At 42.6% G+C, this 18,222-nt stretch overlaps 1 protein-coding gene and 1 long non-coding RNA gene across 3 annotated transcripts in view; one reads left to right on the plus strand and one right to left on the minus strand.

Moving 5' to 3' along the window:
* The window catches only part of LOC116056680 (transducin-like enhancer protein 1), a 24,846-nt gene extending 8,702 nt beyond the window's left edge, over positions 1-16,144 (plus strand). For both annotated transcript variants that reach the window (XM_035992223.1, XM_031308939.2), the window contains exons 6-20: positions 1,159-1,263; positions 4,912-5,128; positions 5,556-5,572; positions 7,563-7,676; positions 8,189-8,242; positions 8,482-8,631; positions 8,834-8,972; positions 9,258-9,457; positions 11,711-11,787; positions 11,986-12,235; positions 12,456-12,703; positions 13,524-13,671; positions 13,799-13,949; positions 14,307-14,383; positions 14,858-16,144. In XM_035992223.1, coding sequence (XP_035848116.1) covers positions 1,159-1,263; positions 4,912-5,128; positions 5,556-5,572; positions 7,563-7,676; positions 8,189-8,242; positions 8,482-8,631; positions 8,834-8,972; positions 9,258-9,457; positions 11,711-11,787; positions 11,986-12,235; positions 12,456-12,703; positions 13,524-13,671; positions 13,799-13,949; positions 14,307-14,383; positions 14,858-14,965 — 2,055 coding nt within the window. In that variant the 3' untranslated portion in view covers positions 14,966-16,144. The remainder of the gene's footprint in view (positions 1-1,158; positions 1,264-4,911; positions 5,129-5,555; positions 5,573-7,562; positions 7,677-8,188; positions 8,243-8,481; positions 8,632-8,833; positions 8,973-9,257; positions 9,458-11,710; positions 11,788-11,985; positions 12,236-12,455; positions 12,704-13,523; positions 13,672-13,798; positions 13,950-14,306; positions 14,384-14,857) is intronic.
* Positions 15,969-16,411, minus strand: LOC116056681. The gene is made up of 2 exons (XR_004106629.2): positions 16,285-16,411; positions 15,969-16,246 (listed from the first exon to the last, which is right to left on the minus strand). It is a non-coding gene; the product is annotated as an uncharacterized LOC116056681 (long non-coding RNA).
* Between the last annotated feature and the right edge of the window lie 1,811 nt (positions 16,412-18,222).

Here is an 18,222-nt window from a genome sequence, read left to right on the forward strand (position 1 = left end):
AGACTAGGCGTGTGCCAATTGGCGATCAGATCATTTATCATGGATTGAAGCGATGATCTGTTTTTCTCACACCATATTAGGGGCATTTGAGCTATTTAACCTACTTTCAGAACTAAATAAAAATAATCTTTCTGCGCCCTACTGTTCATTTACAGACGTTTCTGGTGGAGCGGAAAGTCCGCCCGCTGAGCTCAGTTAATCAGCACCAGTGACACCAGAGTTTAAATCCTCAATTACAAACCAGTTTGCCTATTTTTCCCACGAATCTGACACCTGATGGGCTATGTTTACTTTGGATAGTCAACCAGACTCCCTGGCTTCCCGGCTGCTGCTAGGGGACTGCTAACAGGAGATACATTAGGTCAGCCCCACCGACTACTGGGGGCTAAGTTACAGCAGCCAACGTTAACGATTGAGTTTCCCTGGTATCGAGCTGTGCTTCCAATAATAACTAATAAACTACATGTATTTCATGTTCAATTATCTTTAAAGTAAGGCAGAGGAATAGCTAAACATTTGGCACGCTGATCAACGGATAGCAGGAGAGGGAGAAACCATTGCTAACGGCTAAGCTACAGTAAAGTAGCTAACAGATCTTAATAGTGTGTACACTCTTGGCTAGTGAGAAAGCAGCTGAAAGAAGAAGAGCCCTATGAGCGCTTGAGCGTACTAATGTCAGTTTAAATGTGAAGCGGATAATAAGCCGCTGTAATAAAGAATATGACAAAATGAACTGAGTTGAGCTACCGACGCAAGACGCTATTAGCAACGCAGAGCGTCGTCAACTGGTAATGAGACAATACACTTACCGCTGCATGTTAGCTAAGCTGGATGCAGGACAGCCAAGCTGGTGTAGCCAGTTTCATTCATTATAGTGAAATCGTAGTGTTCAATGTAGCCTGCCTGTCAGACTGGCGATCACATTGCCTATTGGCGATGTCGAGTGACTACCATTGGACGATACCAAAATAGAAGGGATTGCCCAGGCCTGCTACAGACTGTTTTTTTTTTTTTTACACTCTGATTGAGTTTTATTTTGGGTTTAAAAACATCATACATAAAAACATCTTTACATGTCTAGTTGTCTTTGCTAGCTTTTCTGATAAATCAATCTTTTACTCTTGGTCTTTAGCAACATTGTGTTTGTGTGTTTTGCAGCATCAACAGCAGGTGGTCCAAGCTGTAGAGCGAGCCAAACAGGTGACTATGGCAGAGCTAAATGCTGTCATCGGGGTACGTGGACTGCCAGGCCTGCCACCTACAGTATGTATTTCTTTTACTTACTCTTTACCTAAATCAGCTGTCTCCGCATTTCTGTGTGTACTCTTCTTCGGCCTTTTTAAAAATCTAATTCTTTCCATAAGAAATACATTTCTTTCTCCACACATTAAAGGCAGAGATGGAAAACCTTTCCTACTTTGATCTGTCACTAGTTTAATTTGAACCTCTCCGATGCTGCTTGCCTGCCACAAATAAATTTTTTTATTTTATTTTATTTGTTTACATAGTAATGAATTTATTGCAGAAACAAAGACCTAACTCAAACACTACATCCAAGTAAAATTAATTCTTTAAGCAAACATTCTTTGCCGGTTTTCACTTGAAACCTTCCGAATCGCTACCAGAGCTTGACTGTGGTACTCGTGTTAAAACTTTTACACCTGCACATAGAAGTTTACATTGTAGGCATATGACTGACTTTTAAAGAGATTATTTCAATTATTTAATCCCTTAACTAAACTCAACGTTGCAGGCATATGACATATGAAAGAGTTGATAAGACAATGAAATAAAACTAAAACCCAGGATGCAGATAGTTTTTCATGGACTATGTGTCTGGAAATAAAACTGATTGATAGAACTGATCTTTTTCACGGTGGAGTATAGAGGATATGAATCAGCGGGGAAGTGTGATGAGAGGTGTTTATTGAAAAGATGTCGTCAGCCTATGATGAATGATGGGGGCATGGCCAGCTATTCAGACCTGAGCTGTAAAGGGATTGACACGGTGTGTGAAAAGAAGAAAAACTAACTTTTTGCTTGAAGTTTCGCTGTGATGTCTAGGTAAAAAGAGAGACAGAGTGGAGCTGTTAGTGGTGACAGTTTGGGTGGGATGGGAGGTAGTTGAGAATACTCTGCTTTATAGTAGCCATAGGGGCTTGACTGGCGGGAGGTGAGGCCAGGGGGTTGAATTGAAGAGAAATGTTGGAAAAGGGATTGGGGGGGGGTCCTTCATAGCTTTAGCTTAGCACAGGTGTGTGTGTGTGTGTCTGTTGGGGAATAGGTGGGTGTATTTGGCAGTTGCTGTTTGAGTCTTAATTGCAGGATTTCAGTGTTTGTAAAGGGGGGGGTGTCACGGCGGTTCCCTTACACTCCCCTCTTCACCCACTCCTCCCGTCTCCCACGCCAGCCTGTCATTCACCCCGTTTGTGAGTTAAATGAGTGTAATGAAGCATGTTGCCCCTACCTCTACACACATACACATACGTGCTCACACACCAGCTCACACTAACATCCCATGACAAACCGGGCTCCCCTTGCGTCTACCAATACTTCCCCTCCATTTACTCCCATCAGGGGTCCTGTTTGTGTATCCATGTGTGTGTGTGTTTTTTTTATGTTTGTGTGTTCATTTGGGTGTACCAGAGTGTGCATTTCTGTTATCCCCAGGAAACAACATGCAAGGGTAGGATGGTTGAGCTAGAGTGTGTGTGCCTGCCTTGTTTATCTAAACTCTGTGTATGCATGTTAGTGTGATCAAGTGTGACGTGTGGGTGTGTTTCTGTTTGATTGTTTGGCAGGCAAGCCAACTTGTGTGTGTGTGTGTGTGTGTGTGTGTGTGTGTGTGTGGGCATGGGGGTTGAGGCTAAAAGACTGTTTGGTTGTCTTGCTTTCATTCATCGGGGCAGGACGCAGAGAGTGAAGGATGGATGGAAAGGAAAAGAGGAGGCGGGGGCTCAGCAGAGGAGGAGTGGGTTAGTCAATTAGGTGAGATAAAAGTCGGTTTGACCTTCAGCACTCCTTCCACCCCTGCGGAGTCGCCTCCTGTGCCCCCCTTCTCCTCTCCTCTTCTCTCCCTCCTTCCTCCTCCCCTCCCCGTGGCGAATCAGTGAGCTTGGATTCCCGCGGCTACTGTCTGAGGAGGCAATAATGATGTTTTGGAACACAAAGGCATTTCACGCTCAGACGAGCGCCTGATTTGGTGTGAAAGAGAGAGCAGGGCTGCCAGCCAAACTCTCTCTCTGACCCTCTTCTCTCCTTCTCTCCTCAGCCGCTTCACTCCTTCACAAGACCTGACAGTGCAGGCAGCAGCTGGGGCTCTCAGCTCTCCCCCCCTGCCCCTCCACTTCTCCGTCATTCCTCCTTTTCCTCCCTGTCTCCCTCCCCCCTGCTTCTCCCACCACATCCTCGAGCTCTGGGCTGTGATCCCAGCTGTCAGTATTGTTCAGTGTTTGACCCCAGAGGGAGGAGGGTGTGTTTGTGTGAGCCCTTGTGTAGTGGGAGAGGTGGTGTTCACCGCCTTGTAGACTGCAGCAGCTCGGTGTAAACCGAGACACTGAAGAAACTGTCCCATCTGTTGAAGACTCCAATAGGGCCATAAATCTCTATTGATTAGGTCACCGAGTGCTATTGATTTTTACCTATTGATGGCTCAGTTTCATTCACTGACACTTGAGTTTTTGGTGTCAGGCATCAATGCTTAGCACTAAGGCAGCATTTTTGACTAGGGCTGCTCGATCACGATTATTTAACACGATTGCTCATTAACCTTTTTTTGGAGGGGGGTGGGGGGTGGGGGGTGGGATTATTTGCAATCGTTTCTAAAAGCATCACACATCTTAGAATTACATTCCAGGATATGGTGTCCTTTTGGATCAGAATAAAATCTGTTTCACTACTGTGAGTCTGTTCAGCAAAGTGCATCTCACATCATATTTTCACTCACTATAACCACTACTATTGCCATTACTAAACATTGTGCCAAAATATGAACAATAATGTTACGTGAAACAGGTGATTTAACATCACCGCTCATTTTACATACAGTTTAGCAACAAAACAAAATGCTGAAGGAACACAACTACGTTTTGTTTCATGTTGGTTTTGAGCTGTATGCATCCCCACTAACCTGGAAAACGTTTTAAACAGTAAGTGAATAAAGCGTGTCGGGGGAATACAAAGTCTCCTGCAGCGGAGAGTCAAAGGCAGAGGGACCGCAGGATGTGCTAACGTTAACCTTTTGTCTCAGCTGGGGTCTGATGAACAGTAAATGCATCAAATTCAATACAAATTCAATAACGCTGTTTTCCAAGCGACTGTAGCTGTCATATTTCATGGTAAATTAGCTGTCGAGGCTTTTGTCGTTGTTTTTTCACTCTACCTGAAGAGAAACTCCTGTAATCGTGCTATTTATTTGGTTGTCATGACTTCGAATCGCTAGTGATGACATCCTGTCACTGTTCAGTTGCTCACACTCAAAGGGGAGAGAGCGGATGACTGTTCTCGAAGTTCAGTGGAGCAGACGGCTCTGCAGAGTCGTGTAACTACGACTTCACGATGTTCGGTGGACCGAATGTATATAGCGGAAACACTGCGTAATGTGCAAAATAATAGTTTTCCTCGATTACTCTTTGTGATTGTTAGGAACCAAAATTGTAATCATGATTAAAACATTTTTATTAATTGCACAGCCCTATTTTTGACTACGTCAAGTTAGTTCAACATCTCATCTTTTTAGTCCTAAATCAAAAATGCACTGTTCTGTTGTTCTATTTTTTGTCCAGGATATATTGCCAGCTTTAGACCTACAACACCTCAAGAAGGCTAAACTGTGTGTTGTAGCATCACTGAAACATTTTTTTCAACTAACCACCACTTTCTTTCTTGTATTTTCTCCCTGTCTCTAAGCAGCAGCACCTATCCCATAACCATGGTGGTGCCCCGGTGCCCCTCACCCCTCACCCTGCCGGCCTCCCCCCCTCTCAGCTAGGTGGTTCAGCTGGTCTCCTGGCTCTATCAGGAGCACTTGGTGCTATTCCTCCCCACATGTTGGGAAAAGATGGTGGAGATAAAAAGGCCCACATGTCCGGACCAGACTCGCACCCTTCAGGACCTGAGCACCTGAGAGGTGAACAAACGCACTCGCCACAACAGAAACACCACTTGAAACAGAAAGTGGTGGCTGGCCCAGAAGTTTGTGAATAACAAAATTATCAAATACAATTCACTTTAAAGCCAACATCCATATCATTCAAATTGTAGTTTTAAAATGATATTTCTGAAAGATACTGATATTTATTTTCACTATACTCATCATCATTATTAGTTTTTCCTTTTTCTAAATGGTGGCCTTAATTGTTTGGCCTGCTTCCGAGTCAGTTTTTCTGTGTGAACTTTAGGTTCTTATTTATAAATGTAAACAAACAATAAACAAAATGTAGACATTTCTCATTTGTAACTCATTCGGCTTCCTTTCTTATTTTTTCCGTTTTCTGCTCTGCTGAACACCCAACCCTATGACCTCAACCACATGTACGCATTTCCAATGGCAAAAGAGCGAGAGCCGGGCACAGTAAGTACTTCCTCTTTCTACAGCAATGTTTACTGTTCAGAAAAACCACTCAGTTTATTTTATTGTCTCTCTTAAAGGGGTAATTTGACTTTGTTCTTAGATGCAGGTTGCATTCCCTGCTGTGAAATGTTGGGCCAACCATTGAATTAACTCACATGCAATAGTATTTTATTGAAAATACAGTATCCAAAGAGTCACAGCACATTTATCCACATTAAATCTAAGACCTGCAACTTACTTATATATCAGGTAAACTGCACCTGTTGTGAAGCAGGCTCATTTTTCATGTTAATGGTATTACTTTTATTGCTGCTGCAGTGACCCAATTTCCCCTCAGGGAACAGTAAAGGTCATTTCACCATGTCATTATGCATAAAACCCCTTGCTGTCATTTTTTTTTTTACCTCTGTTTCACACCCTGTGTGTGTGTGTGTGTGTGTGTGTGTGTGTGTGTGTGTGTGTGTGTGTGTGTGTGTGTGTGTGTGTGTGTGTGTGTGTGTGTGTGTGTGTGTGTGTGTGTGTGTGTGTGTGTGTGTGTGTGTGTGTGTGTGTGTGTGTGGCGCTTTGGCCTGCCGGTTTAGTTCTGCTCTGGACTGTTATAGGTTTCTTTTCTCCTTCAAATGAGCTTTTTAGCATGGACACACACACACACACACACACACACACACACACACACACACACACACTCACACTCCTCCAGCCTAGCCTGCATTGTTGTGCCTATTTAACACCTCAGTGAGCAGATTACCCCCCTCCTCCCACTGCCCCTGATCCCGCGCTTAAAGACTCTCATTGTGTTTAATATCACCACCACTGAGAGGGGAGGGCTTGGGAAAAGGAGGGGAGAGAGGGGGGCAGCAGTCATATGACACTGTGTGTGTGTGTGTGTGTGTGAAAGACCATGCTAAAAGCGAGCAGGGGCGAGACGGAGGGGGGAAATTGCTTATGTTTTGCGGGTCAGTGCTCCTGTGCTCAGCTCACTAAAACCTTTCAATAAAGGGGGGAGGAGGTGGGAGGGAGGGAGGGAGGGAGGAAGAGGGGAGGGCATGAAGGAACGGGCCTTTGGCAGAATACAGATTTTCACCCCTCTTGTCACCCTTTCTTATCCTCCACACTCTCCCTCCATCCTCTGTCCTCTAATCTCATCCCCTCCCTTTCCCATTTTTTTCTCACCCTCCTCTCTTAGGTATTCCTCCTTCATTTACCCTTTCTCCCCTCAAAGCTCAAGCGCTCGCTCGCTAGATGTGTGCACGCGCATGTGTGTTTGTGTATGTTGGATGCACATTTCATTGACAGGCTGAGACTATAATGGACTCAACATGAAGCTTTAATCCATTAACAATAGGATCCGTTGGTCAGGAGGCCAGAGGGGGGCAGCTCTCTGTGTGTGTAGGTTTGGGACACAGAGGGACACAAGCAATACACACACACACACACACACACACACACACACACACACACACACACACACACACACACACACACAGTCAGTGCAGTTTGTCAGAGCCAGGAGAGGGAGCACTGATAGATTTTAAGAGCCTCGTAATGTAATCATCAACTTCAGAGGTGTGCGTTTGTGTGTGGCTGTGACTGGCTTTGGTCAAGTGAGAAAAGAGGTTGCTGTTAAAGTGTTAGTGCTGCTTAAATCATGCTTCTGTGAACTTTTAACCTATTTGCAAGTAAGAGTCTGTTTTTCTAACCTGGTCTACACATAGCTGAAAAGCTGTTGTAATTAGTGGTAGATGGATCTGACGGTTTAGTGAGCTCATGCAGAATGCACACATAACAAAGCACAATCTGAGCTATGAATGGCAAAATTGTCTAACATCTGTAAATCCTTTTTTTCTTGTTTTTTTTCTTATCTTTTTCTGTCTCTGTCCTCCAAACTCTCCTTTTTCTTTTTCCCTATTTTCTTCCTACACTACCTATCTTTTTCTTTAATCTCTCTTCCCTCTGTTCTCCTTGTACTCCTTTCTGCTTTCCTCTGCAGAGTAACTCATTGCTGACAGAAAGTCTTAGGAACTCAGATAAGCGACGCAACGGACCTGAGTTTTCAAATGACACCAAGAAACGCAAGGTGGATGACAAGGACTCTAGCCACTATGTAAGAAATGGTTCTACTGACTGTGTGTTTGTTTGTGCAATGTGAGAAAAAATGATTTATAATTTGTCTGTTCATGTGCACATGCATTTTAGTGTTTGTACATGTATCATAGTCACACATTAAATGTTAAGAGTGATGTTGCAGTTTGGTATTCATTTCCACTTGAATATTTACATGCAAGTTCCTTCTAACAGCCTATTTTTCAGCGAACCAAAGGAAAGGACATATGTGCCAATTTTCTGTTGATCAGGCAGTGCAGAATAATATTTTTTTTTTTTAAGATTATTTTTTGGGTTTTTTTTCCCTTTTATTACAAGTGACAGTGGATAGACATGAAAGGGGGAGAGAGATGGGGGATGACACGCAGCAAAGGGCAGCAGGTCGGATTCGAACCTGCGCCGCTGCAAAGGACTCAGCCAACATGGGGCGAACACTCTTACTGGGTGAGCTAGAGGCCGCCCCGGAAGTGCAGAATATTTAATGGTGTGCTAACTAATTGTCTTGGTTTGCAGGACAGCGACGGGGAGAAAAGCGATGATAATTTAGTGGTGGATGTCTCAAATGAGGTCAGTATGTTTTGATATCTCTTTATTGTTTGTTCATAGTTGTGATGATTGTTGTTGTTTCCTGTGGGATGGATTCATAAATTAACAGGCGTCACAGTAGTGTGTAGGGGATAAATGAACCACATTATATTCATAGTTGTCCATGGGACTGCAATCTTCCATTCAGGAAAATACCAACATCACTTTTGTGCAGTGCTTTTGTTCTCAGGTAGTTAACTGAATCCTTGTCCCTCCACCAGGATCCAGCTTCCCCTCGTGGCACGCCTCTCCCCTCCCCTAGAGAAAATGGCCTGGATAAATCCCGTCTTCTCAAGAAAGACCCCTGTAGTCCAGCTTCTACTGCATCATCAGCCAGCTCTTCTTCCCTTAAGTCCAAAGAGATGACAATGGTAGGGATGGACAAGACACAACAAATTGTTTCAGTTGTTTCAGCATATGGTTGGATAGAGCAGGTATACAGATCAGTTGATAGTAGGTCCAGTAGTTTCATCTCTTGTATATTTCTAAAGTGTATCTCTCTCTCTCTCTCTCTCGCTCTCGCTCTCGCTCTCGCTCTCGCTCTCGCTCTCGCTCTCTCTCTCTCACTGGCAGCGAGACAAGGCAGGCACACCTGGACTAAAGTCAAGCACACCCACACCTAGAGGTGACTCCACCCCTGGTCCGAGCTCCACTCCTGGGATCCGGCCCAGTCTATCAAAACCTCCGTCCATGGAGATACCACATCCAGCCAGTATGTTCAGAAACATTTGTAAATTAATTGTATGATAGGTTTTGCTAATCTTTGCCAGAGGACAATAAGTTGTGTTTGCCAGCAAACGCAGTTTCGGTTAGAAATCTTTGTTTACTTATGCTTGACTTAACTTTGTATCACAGAGAAAGACAGAATCTGAATCTAGGGTTACTAGAAATACCAGATGAGTGTGTAAAGATACGTCTGTAGGGATCAAGGCTTTTACTCTACTCTATTTAAGGGATTTTGAACTTGAAGGCTTTCTAAGTTTCTTTTCCTCCTCAGCTGCAGGTTTGCGGACCCCCCTGGCTGTACCAGGCCCATACCCGGGTGCATTTGGTATGTTGCCCCACGCAGCAGGGATGAACGGGGAGCTGGCAGGTGCAGCCGGAGCTGCGGCCTATGCTGCTGGACTACACAACATGTCACCTCAGATGAGTGTTGCTGCCGCGGCTGCTGTGGCTGCGTACGGCCGTTCACCCATGGTGAGTGGAAAAGGGTGACCTGTGTTTTAGTAAAGTGACATTTAGGGATGGATTTGGATTCGGCCGAATATTGGGCTTTTTGACGGGGTTCGGTTTCTACCGAACCTTAGAATTGTTTTCCACCGAACCAAACCCTACGCTTGCACTACGCAAGTCGACGTAATGACGCCGCCGTTGATTACGGGAAGGTGTTTACGTAGGTGGACCGTTCAATGTAGTAGGCTGTGAGAAAGTGAAAATGGAGCTCTTGAGCAGAAAAAGTGTTGTTTGGCAGTACTTTCAGTCAAAAGAAGGCGATTCAAGTCGAGTTACATGTTCAATTTGCAGTGCCGATTTGTCTCGTGGTGGCAAGGACCCTAAACAACACACAACATCGCCGCTGTTAAAACATTTGCGTATGAAACATCCGAAAGAATACGAGTTGTGCATGAAGGAATCTATAGACAGCAGCCAAAATGCAGCAACTTCAGGTACGGCAAAGGAAGGACAGTCACAGCTAAAAAGTTGCGTTAACCAGACAATGCCTCTCCCGGCAAATGAGTCTCCCTACAGTGGGAGCGGAGCGACCGAACGGCCAAACAAAATGGTCACTCAGCTTTCGATAGCGATGTGCTTTCCTACAATGTGAAAAGAGTGTGTGATTTCAACATTAAGTTGTTACATTTAACTGTTTTAGAGGCTGTGGACGTTGTTTACTTCATTAATGTGTTTACTCTGTTAATGGACTGAGGATGGGAGTAGGGTTCGGTATTCGGTTTCGGTAGAATCTTAACCAGTGGATTCGGTATTCGGTTGAATCCCAAAAATCTGCATTCGGTGCATCCCTAGTGACATTTCATATGTGTGTTTCCATTTGTTGTGTCTCAAAAAAAAAAAAAGCCTTTGCTAAATATCAAATCAACAGTTTTCTGTATGTAAGATGTTTGTTTTAGTTTTCTTTATATATTTTACTAATTGTTGATACACATTGCACATAAAACGTTTGACCACTCTCACATCACACTCTTTTTCCTATTTTATTGTGTTAATATTAAATCACAGTGGATTTAATTAGGAATAGTTTACCCGGATCAACAGAAATATCGAAGTGAAAACACATGATACAAACGATCTAAATAAAGTACAAATATAAAACACAAAATGATTCATTACATAAGTATTCACCTCCTTCAAGACAGTATTTAGTAGAGCCTCTTGGCAGGAACTCCAGATACAAGGTTTACACATCTGGACGCTCAATTGTTTTATACCATTCTTCTTTGTAAAACTTCTCAGGCTCTGTGCAGTTGCATGGTGAATGTAAGTAAAGAGAACAGAGCTTCTGCTTCTTCATAATAGTGGCTTCCTCTTTGCTATTCTCCCTGAGGCACTCGGGCAACAGTTGTTGTATGCACAGTGCTCACGACTCGGCCATGAAATCCTGTAACCTGCCCCAGGCAGATTTACAGCTGTACAACAGCATATTCTTTCCATTTTTTTATGATTGACCTTACACTACTCTGAGGACATATTCAGTGTGTTGGAGATTTTCTTGCATACTTCCCCTGATTCAAACTTTTTAGTAACTTTACTGCTGGTTGATTGATCTTTTGTCTTCAGTGTATCTTTTGCTAGGAAAGTGACAGTTGCACCAGTTTCAACAGTTGCACCTTGCATATATTTAAAAATGAAATCAAAATTAAAATCACTGGTCACACCTTGGATAAACACAGGTGATCTCCATCTAGCTTTGAACTCACTTATTTTTGCTGTTGATCAGTGTTGGAAAAACAGAATTGCCTCTGCTGTAAATCAAGGTTTTAAAGGAATAAAAGATCAGGAATTAAGCGGTGTGAATACTTTTCATAAGTACTGTAAATGTTATACTGCAAAGTGTAAATAGTTGCACAGCTGTATTTGTCACCTCTGTGTGATAGTATTATACAGTGGGTATGCTGGTGTGCATTACCTTCAATCACTTCATCACTCTTGGCTGTATTTGCATAGTGTTTATTACACTGTTTAAATAGGTTTAGTAGACACGTGTCTGTGTCTGGACAACACGAGAGAGAGAGAGAGACCCCTGACAGCGCTGCCTGTCACTCTTAAACTCTGCTTTCAGATTCAGAGGGTGTGTGCTGAAGAGTGTATTTGCTTTGTGCTGAAGAGTGTGTGTTCTGTTCCACTGGTTATTTTTGACTTGTGTGCATTTTGCTAATGTCCATGTATGTGTTGTATGCAATGTGCTCATGAAATGTCTGTTTTCTTCTCAAGGTTGGTTTTGATCCTCATCCTCATATGCGAGTTCCTGGAATGCCTCCCAGTCTGACAGGAATCCCAGGTGGCAAACCGTAAGTGTGTTTTGCGGATGCCTGTATGTTTGAGGACTGATTGCCTGAATTGTCCCATGGAACAGCTGATATAAGAAATAATTTCAACAATTTCTCCCCTCAATGTCCCATCTTTCTGTATTCTGTCCTCCTCTTATGTCATCTTTGGCGCCATGTTTAACCATTTATCCTCCTTTTCCTCCTTCTTTCTGTCATCAGTGCTTATTCTTTTCACGTGGCGGCCGACGGACAGATGCAGCCGGTACCGTTCCCCCCGGATGCTTTGGTGGGTCCAGGGATTCCTCGCCACGCCCGTCAGATCAACACACTGAACCATGGAGAGGTGGTGTGCGCTGTTACCATCAGTAACCCCACCCGACACGTTTACACAGGAGGGAAGGGTTGCGTCAAGGTCTGGGACATTAGTCACCCAGGAAACAAGAGCCCAGTGTCGCAGCTGGACTGTCTGGTGAGTGAGGTGGTGGGGTGGGCATACAGTTCAAAGTGTCCTTTTTGGGTGAGAGAGGTATGTGTTGTATTAACGGTTTATTAAAACTATTAAAAACCATAATTTTCCACATGGTGCATGTCTGTAAAAAGAGACAAAGATATGTGTGTGATATTAGTCACATAGAAGTAATGTATATATGCAAAACATTAAATATTTTTTTGTGTGTGTGCCACATCAGAACCGAGACAACTACATCCGCTCCTGTCGTCTCCTTCCTGATGGTCGGACGCTGATTGTGGGAGGTGAGGCGAGCACGCTGTCAATCTGGGATTTGGCCACGCCTACTCCCAGGATTAAGGCAGAGTTAACATCATCAGCACCAGCGTGTTACGCTCTGGCCATCAGCCCGGACTCCAAGGTCTGCTTCTCTTGCTGCAGCGATGGAAACATCGCAGTCTGGGATTTACACAACCAGACACTCGTTAGGTAAGAGAGACCTTGGTGTACATAGACAGAAGGAACATTTGAGAGTTTGCTTATTTTCAGTGTCTTCTCTAACCACCTTTCCACTACAGTATTGACCTGCCTTATCAGCAGACTCTCAGCCCTGGCTGATTTAACCTTTATGATTACAAGTTGTATCGCCAAGCAATAATATGTAATAAGAGTGGTTGCTGATGAGAAATATTGAAAGAATTTCACATTTTGGTAGTCTGTGATGCAAACCAACTGCCCGTGCAACCTCTGATGCTAGGATGATAGTGTGTCTTTGTTTTAAAGGTCCCATGACATGGTGCTCTTTGGATGCTTTTATATAGACCTTAGTGGTCCCCTAATACTGTATCTGAAGTCTCTTTCCTGAAATTCAACCTTGGTGCAGAATTACAGCCACTAGAGCCAGTCCCACAATGAGCTTTCCTTAAATGTGCCATTTCTGTGTCTGTAGCTATTGAGGGGGAGGGGGGGCAAGGTGGAGGGTGGGGGTGTGGCCTTGACCAACTGCCACTTTGCTCGTTTGAAAGCCATGATGTCGCGCTCTCATGGGTGGGCAAAGCAGAGAAAGGGGAGGTAACCTTGGTCCTTATGACCTCATAAGGAGCAGATTCCAGATCGGCCCATCTGAGCTTTCATTTTCTCAAAGGCAGAGCAGGATAACCAGGGCTCGGTTTACACCTATCACCATTTCTAGCCACTGGGGGACCATAGGCACGCTGGGGGAACTCATATTAATGTTAAAAAACCTCATAAAGTGAAATTTTCATGCCATGGGACCTTTAACATATCTCTCTTTGTGTGTATCCTGCAGGCAGTTCCAGGGCCACACAGATGGAGCCAGCTGTATTGACATCTCCAATGATGGCACTAAGCTGTGGACCGGAGGCCTCGATAACACAGTCCGCTCCTGGGATCTTAGAGAAGGACGGCAGCTGCAGCAGCATGACTTTACATCACAGGTACACACTTTTATCAACAGTGATCATTGACTAACCTTGGAAAACTTTGTATTAAAAGTAGCATCCCCAGTAAGACTATTACATTTTAGCAGCTGGTCAAATGTAATATTTCCTCTCTTTTGTCCAGATCTTCTCTCTTGGCTACTGTCCGACCGGAGAGTGGCTCGCTGTGGGAATGGAGAGCAGCAACGTTGAGGTCCTTCATGTCACCAAGCCTGACAAATACCAGCTTCATCTACATGAAAGCTGTGTACTCTCCCTGCAGTTTGCCTATTGTGGTAAGCAACTGGCTGTCTTGATCTCGGCCGATTTAGTCCTCCTTTCACTCATTTTCCAGTTTTGCCCGTTCTACCGTCTATCTTAGAACCAACCCCTTAAAAATGATTGGTTTAAATGGGTGCTAGAACTTAGTTCTACCTTAGTAGGATTGTTTGGGGCATCTGATTATTTATTAGATAGAATACATTATACAGCATAGAAGTAGGCAGGTAATTGGTTTTGTCTATTCTGTTCTACAAAGGGGTTTTTCTTTTTCACAGTGTAATCATATCTTGCCAATGATGTCATTATCTACCCTTTTGTTTTACCCTGAGATTGCTTATTGTGGGTGTGTTTGTGTGTGTTTCTCTACCCAGGTAAATGGTTTGTGAGCACAGGAAAGGATAACTTACTAAATGCTTGGAGAACACCCTATGGAGCCAGCATATTCCAGGTTGGGACAACCGATCACTACATTCATAATTCACATAGATAATAAGTATTTCCAAAAGCACAGCATTGCATCAATGCAATGACCGGAAACCATGACATTGTTATGGTGTTGTCCTCAAAAAGAGCATTCTCTGCTGTAGAATTAAAGTTTTAATGAAATGCGAAAGTTGCAAACATGTCTGCTGTTGGAATATACAGTGAACTATTGCTTTTAGTGTGGAAATGCATCCTGTCTCATTTGCTGCATCAGCATGTATCTCTGTGACATCATCAAACATGTTATAGCTACTCTATCTTATTAATCATTCAGTAATATTGATTGGAATGAGAGCACCAGACATAATTATATTTTCTAAGAGCATAGTTTTAAAACTTTAAGTACTCTATCGCACACACAGAAGCAGTGACGTGTTCTTTGTCTTTCTTTGTGACTAACTTTTTTTTCCTTATTCTACATCTCTTTCTTTCTCTTCAGTCTAAAGAATCATCCTCAGTGTTAAGCTGTGACATATCTGTGGATGACAAATACATCGTCACTGGTTCAGGGGACAAGAAGGCCACTGTTTACGAGGTCATCTACTAAATCTATGGAAAGAAGGCCAGGACATTTGCTCTTTCCCACAAACCAGATATGTTTCTAGACATTTTCAAGTGGAGCGAGAAATCACAAACAAGAGTGATCTTGATGGCACATTCTTATTTCTGTTACATCTGCCGAGGAGACACAGAAAGGAGACAAACCTTTTACATCACACACACATAGCACACATATCTGTTGTGCCTGTAGAGATGACTCCATTTCAGTGGGGAATTAACTGGAGCAGCTGGATGTTTAATAGGAGAGGACCTATTTGGATGTTGTCTCAACTGCTTGTTGCTACGGACTGCACTGGGATCAGTTACAGGGACCAGACAATTACTGAACCAAATGGGGCACTGCATTGTTTTGACTGGGACCAGCTCTTCTGCACAACACAGGGCTGAACATCAGATTTAAAAACCTATTTGATTCAGTGTCAGGACCATGGGCAGAGACCCTAGAACGAACACTCAAACCAGATGGTTGATTATGTAAACAAATGGCAGGCGGAAAGAGCAGAATGTGGACAGAAACTGAGCAACTGTGCAAAACATGTTGGTTTGTTGCAGACAGACAATGCTCACAGCCTGTTCTGATCTCTCAGCTCTAACTCTTTGACCTCAGAACCTCAGCTTGCTGTTCTGATACGCCTACACTGTCTGAAAAGTACCTTTTCTGTTAACAGTGAGTCCTATCACTAAACTGCACTGTAGTGGTAGCTGTCCACCTACATGCTTAGTACACACACAGAATAACAGTTTTAAACACACTGAAGACCACGTTGACTTGTCTAGCATTATGCTGTTGTTGATTTCTGTGATGGGTTAGTTTGATCCTTATGAAGCAAAGTTGTTTTTATAATTCCTACCCATTTCAGATGAAGCCAGAAAGTATTCTTGACTTTGGAGAACAATAGTCACCAAAACAAATAAGTTTCCAGAGCAGGAGAATATACTTTTAATTGTTGTTACAGAGGGCTTAACTCTCAGACCGTTTTTCTCTCCTATTTTTTGTGATCCTGCTTGTAAGATCAATTAGTGAAAACTTGAAGGGTAAAAAAATTTCAGAGATTGAATTAATCCTCAAATTCCATTGATCTTCCTTTTCTAGTGTATCTGTTTCAACAGATTATTTCCCCACTTATATTTTTCACATGGATGTACTCCACAAGCAACATAAGCCTTCATGCTGTAATTTCTTCTGTTAACTTTATAGCCCTTACGCTATATACTTGAGCCACAGTGTGTGTCATCAGCTGCACATGTTGATAGAGCCCCACCTTTACTTACACTATTACTAAATTGACCTGAACGTAGAACAACAGAAACTCAGTGGTGATAATTGGTCAGCTAGATAAAGCTTCAGATTTACAAATAGCCTCTTTGATACAGTCTCTTTTACAATAAGTTGATTGGTTGAGGTCATAAGGATTAAATAATTAAGAATAGCCAATAGCAAATTAAATTAAGGGGTAACCCCTTAATTTGAAATAAAAATAACAGTTTTTGATTACTGTCTTCACCATTGTAAATTCACCCAGCCCCTGCCTTCATCACTCTTTGAAACACATGATGTTTTACTGTATAGGTGGTTAATCACGCTTCATAAACAGGGACCAACTATACTTCTAAAAAGATCATGTTGACAAGTAAATTAACCTTGTGTTTAAACAAGTGAAAATCCATTCTACCATATTCACTAAAGAAACATCTTAACAGAATTGCCTTTTTTTTTTTTTTATATATATATATATAAATACTGTTACTTGTTTCTGCTAATATTCTTAAGTGGGACATTTGTGAAATTGCCTTCAAAGTACAACTGTGTCATGTTGTCTTTTCACTTTACAGAAGATTTAAGACTATAAGCAAGATTCAATTATTTGTCAAGATAGTCTTACAGAGAAAGGTACAGTTGTATTTCAGCTTCAGGAAGGAGTCAGTCAGTTTCAGCCATTTTAAACTTATTAATTTCATGACCTTGTGCTTAGTTTTTTTTTTTAAACTCTATTTTTGTTTGTTGAATGTTTGTAAAAATGTATATATGTTTTTTTCTTACATGACATGCTTTAGAAATAACAAACTGTTTTTGTACGTCTTTTACATGGAACACGTCTAATCAGGAGAAATACTTAATGGTCTTAATGCTTGCTAATCTAAAATGATTGAAATATCTAGACAATAAATGTGTTTTTTTGTAACTAGAGTGGTTGTTGACTTTCTGGGTGGGTACAAGAACACATTAGGACCTCGCTGATAAAATCTTTTGGATCCATTATAGATAATTGCGATGGAGGCTCAGAGTTTTGAGAATCAGCCTTGTAAACAGAAGGTTTGGATTCCAGACAAAAACTTAGATGGTAAAAGTTAACTAGTGCGTAGTCTATATCATTGACGTTCCACTTCTGGGATTGCTCCCATGCCGCAGGAAATTCCACCGGATGCATGTATTTCCTTATGCTTTCTTTGTGTTGTAATTTTGAATTTGGTGGATTTATGAGGACTATGGTTGACTGCTCCTCAGATCTCTGCAGGGTAAATTGAGACAGCTAGTTACACTGTCTGTCAAATCTGACTTTTCTCTCTCACAACTAATTTACAGCGGCTCTGTGCGGAGCTTAGCGCTGCCCATGACGATTGTGATTGGTTTAAAGAAATGCCAATAACCAGAGCACGTTTTTCTCCCATCCCGGAATGCTGTGTGTACTAGCAAGACCCTCCTCCGCTCCGCAGCGTGTGCATGGTCTGGAAAAGCGAGACTACCTACTGCGCAACCCTTCTTTATGGTTCCCTTGTGCAAAGTGTATATTACTAAACTCTAAACTGCTCAGTTGCCAGCAGAGGATAATGGCTGCCCTCATTTGGGTTTGAAATAAAATGTACTTATTGCAGCATAAAGAACATGTTTTAGTGTTGATGGTGTTGCACTGACTTACACATGTCTGCACCTCACTGTAAGTGCATTCTAAAGGTAAGAATTTCCTTTGGTTTATTTCCAAAGATGCATCGACATGGCGCTGAATCCTTTTTGCTTTTTTAATATCAACTTTTTTATTGTTTTCTTTTATATTTTTGAACATATAGAACAGACAAACACAATTGAACAAGAACAACAACCCTCTCCCACCCCCCACCCTCTGCGGTCTCGAGGAAAGAAAAACAAACAAACAAAAAACGGAAACAGGAAACAGGAATCACAACTTGCCTAGTCACTCTCCTCTACTTCTTGTGATGCTGAGGTCATTAGGACTGATACTTGTG

The sequence above is a fragment of the Sander lucioperca genome, chromosome 2 (assembly GCF_008315115.2).
Source record: "Sander lucioperca isolate FBNREF2018 chromosome 2, SLUC_FBN_1.2, whole genome shotgun sequence".
NCBI lineage: Eukaryota > Metazoa > Chordata > Actinopteri > Perciformes > Percidae > Sander > Sander lucioperca.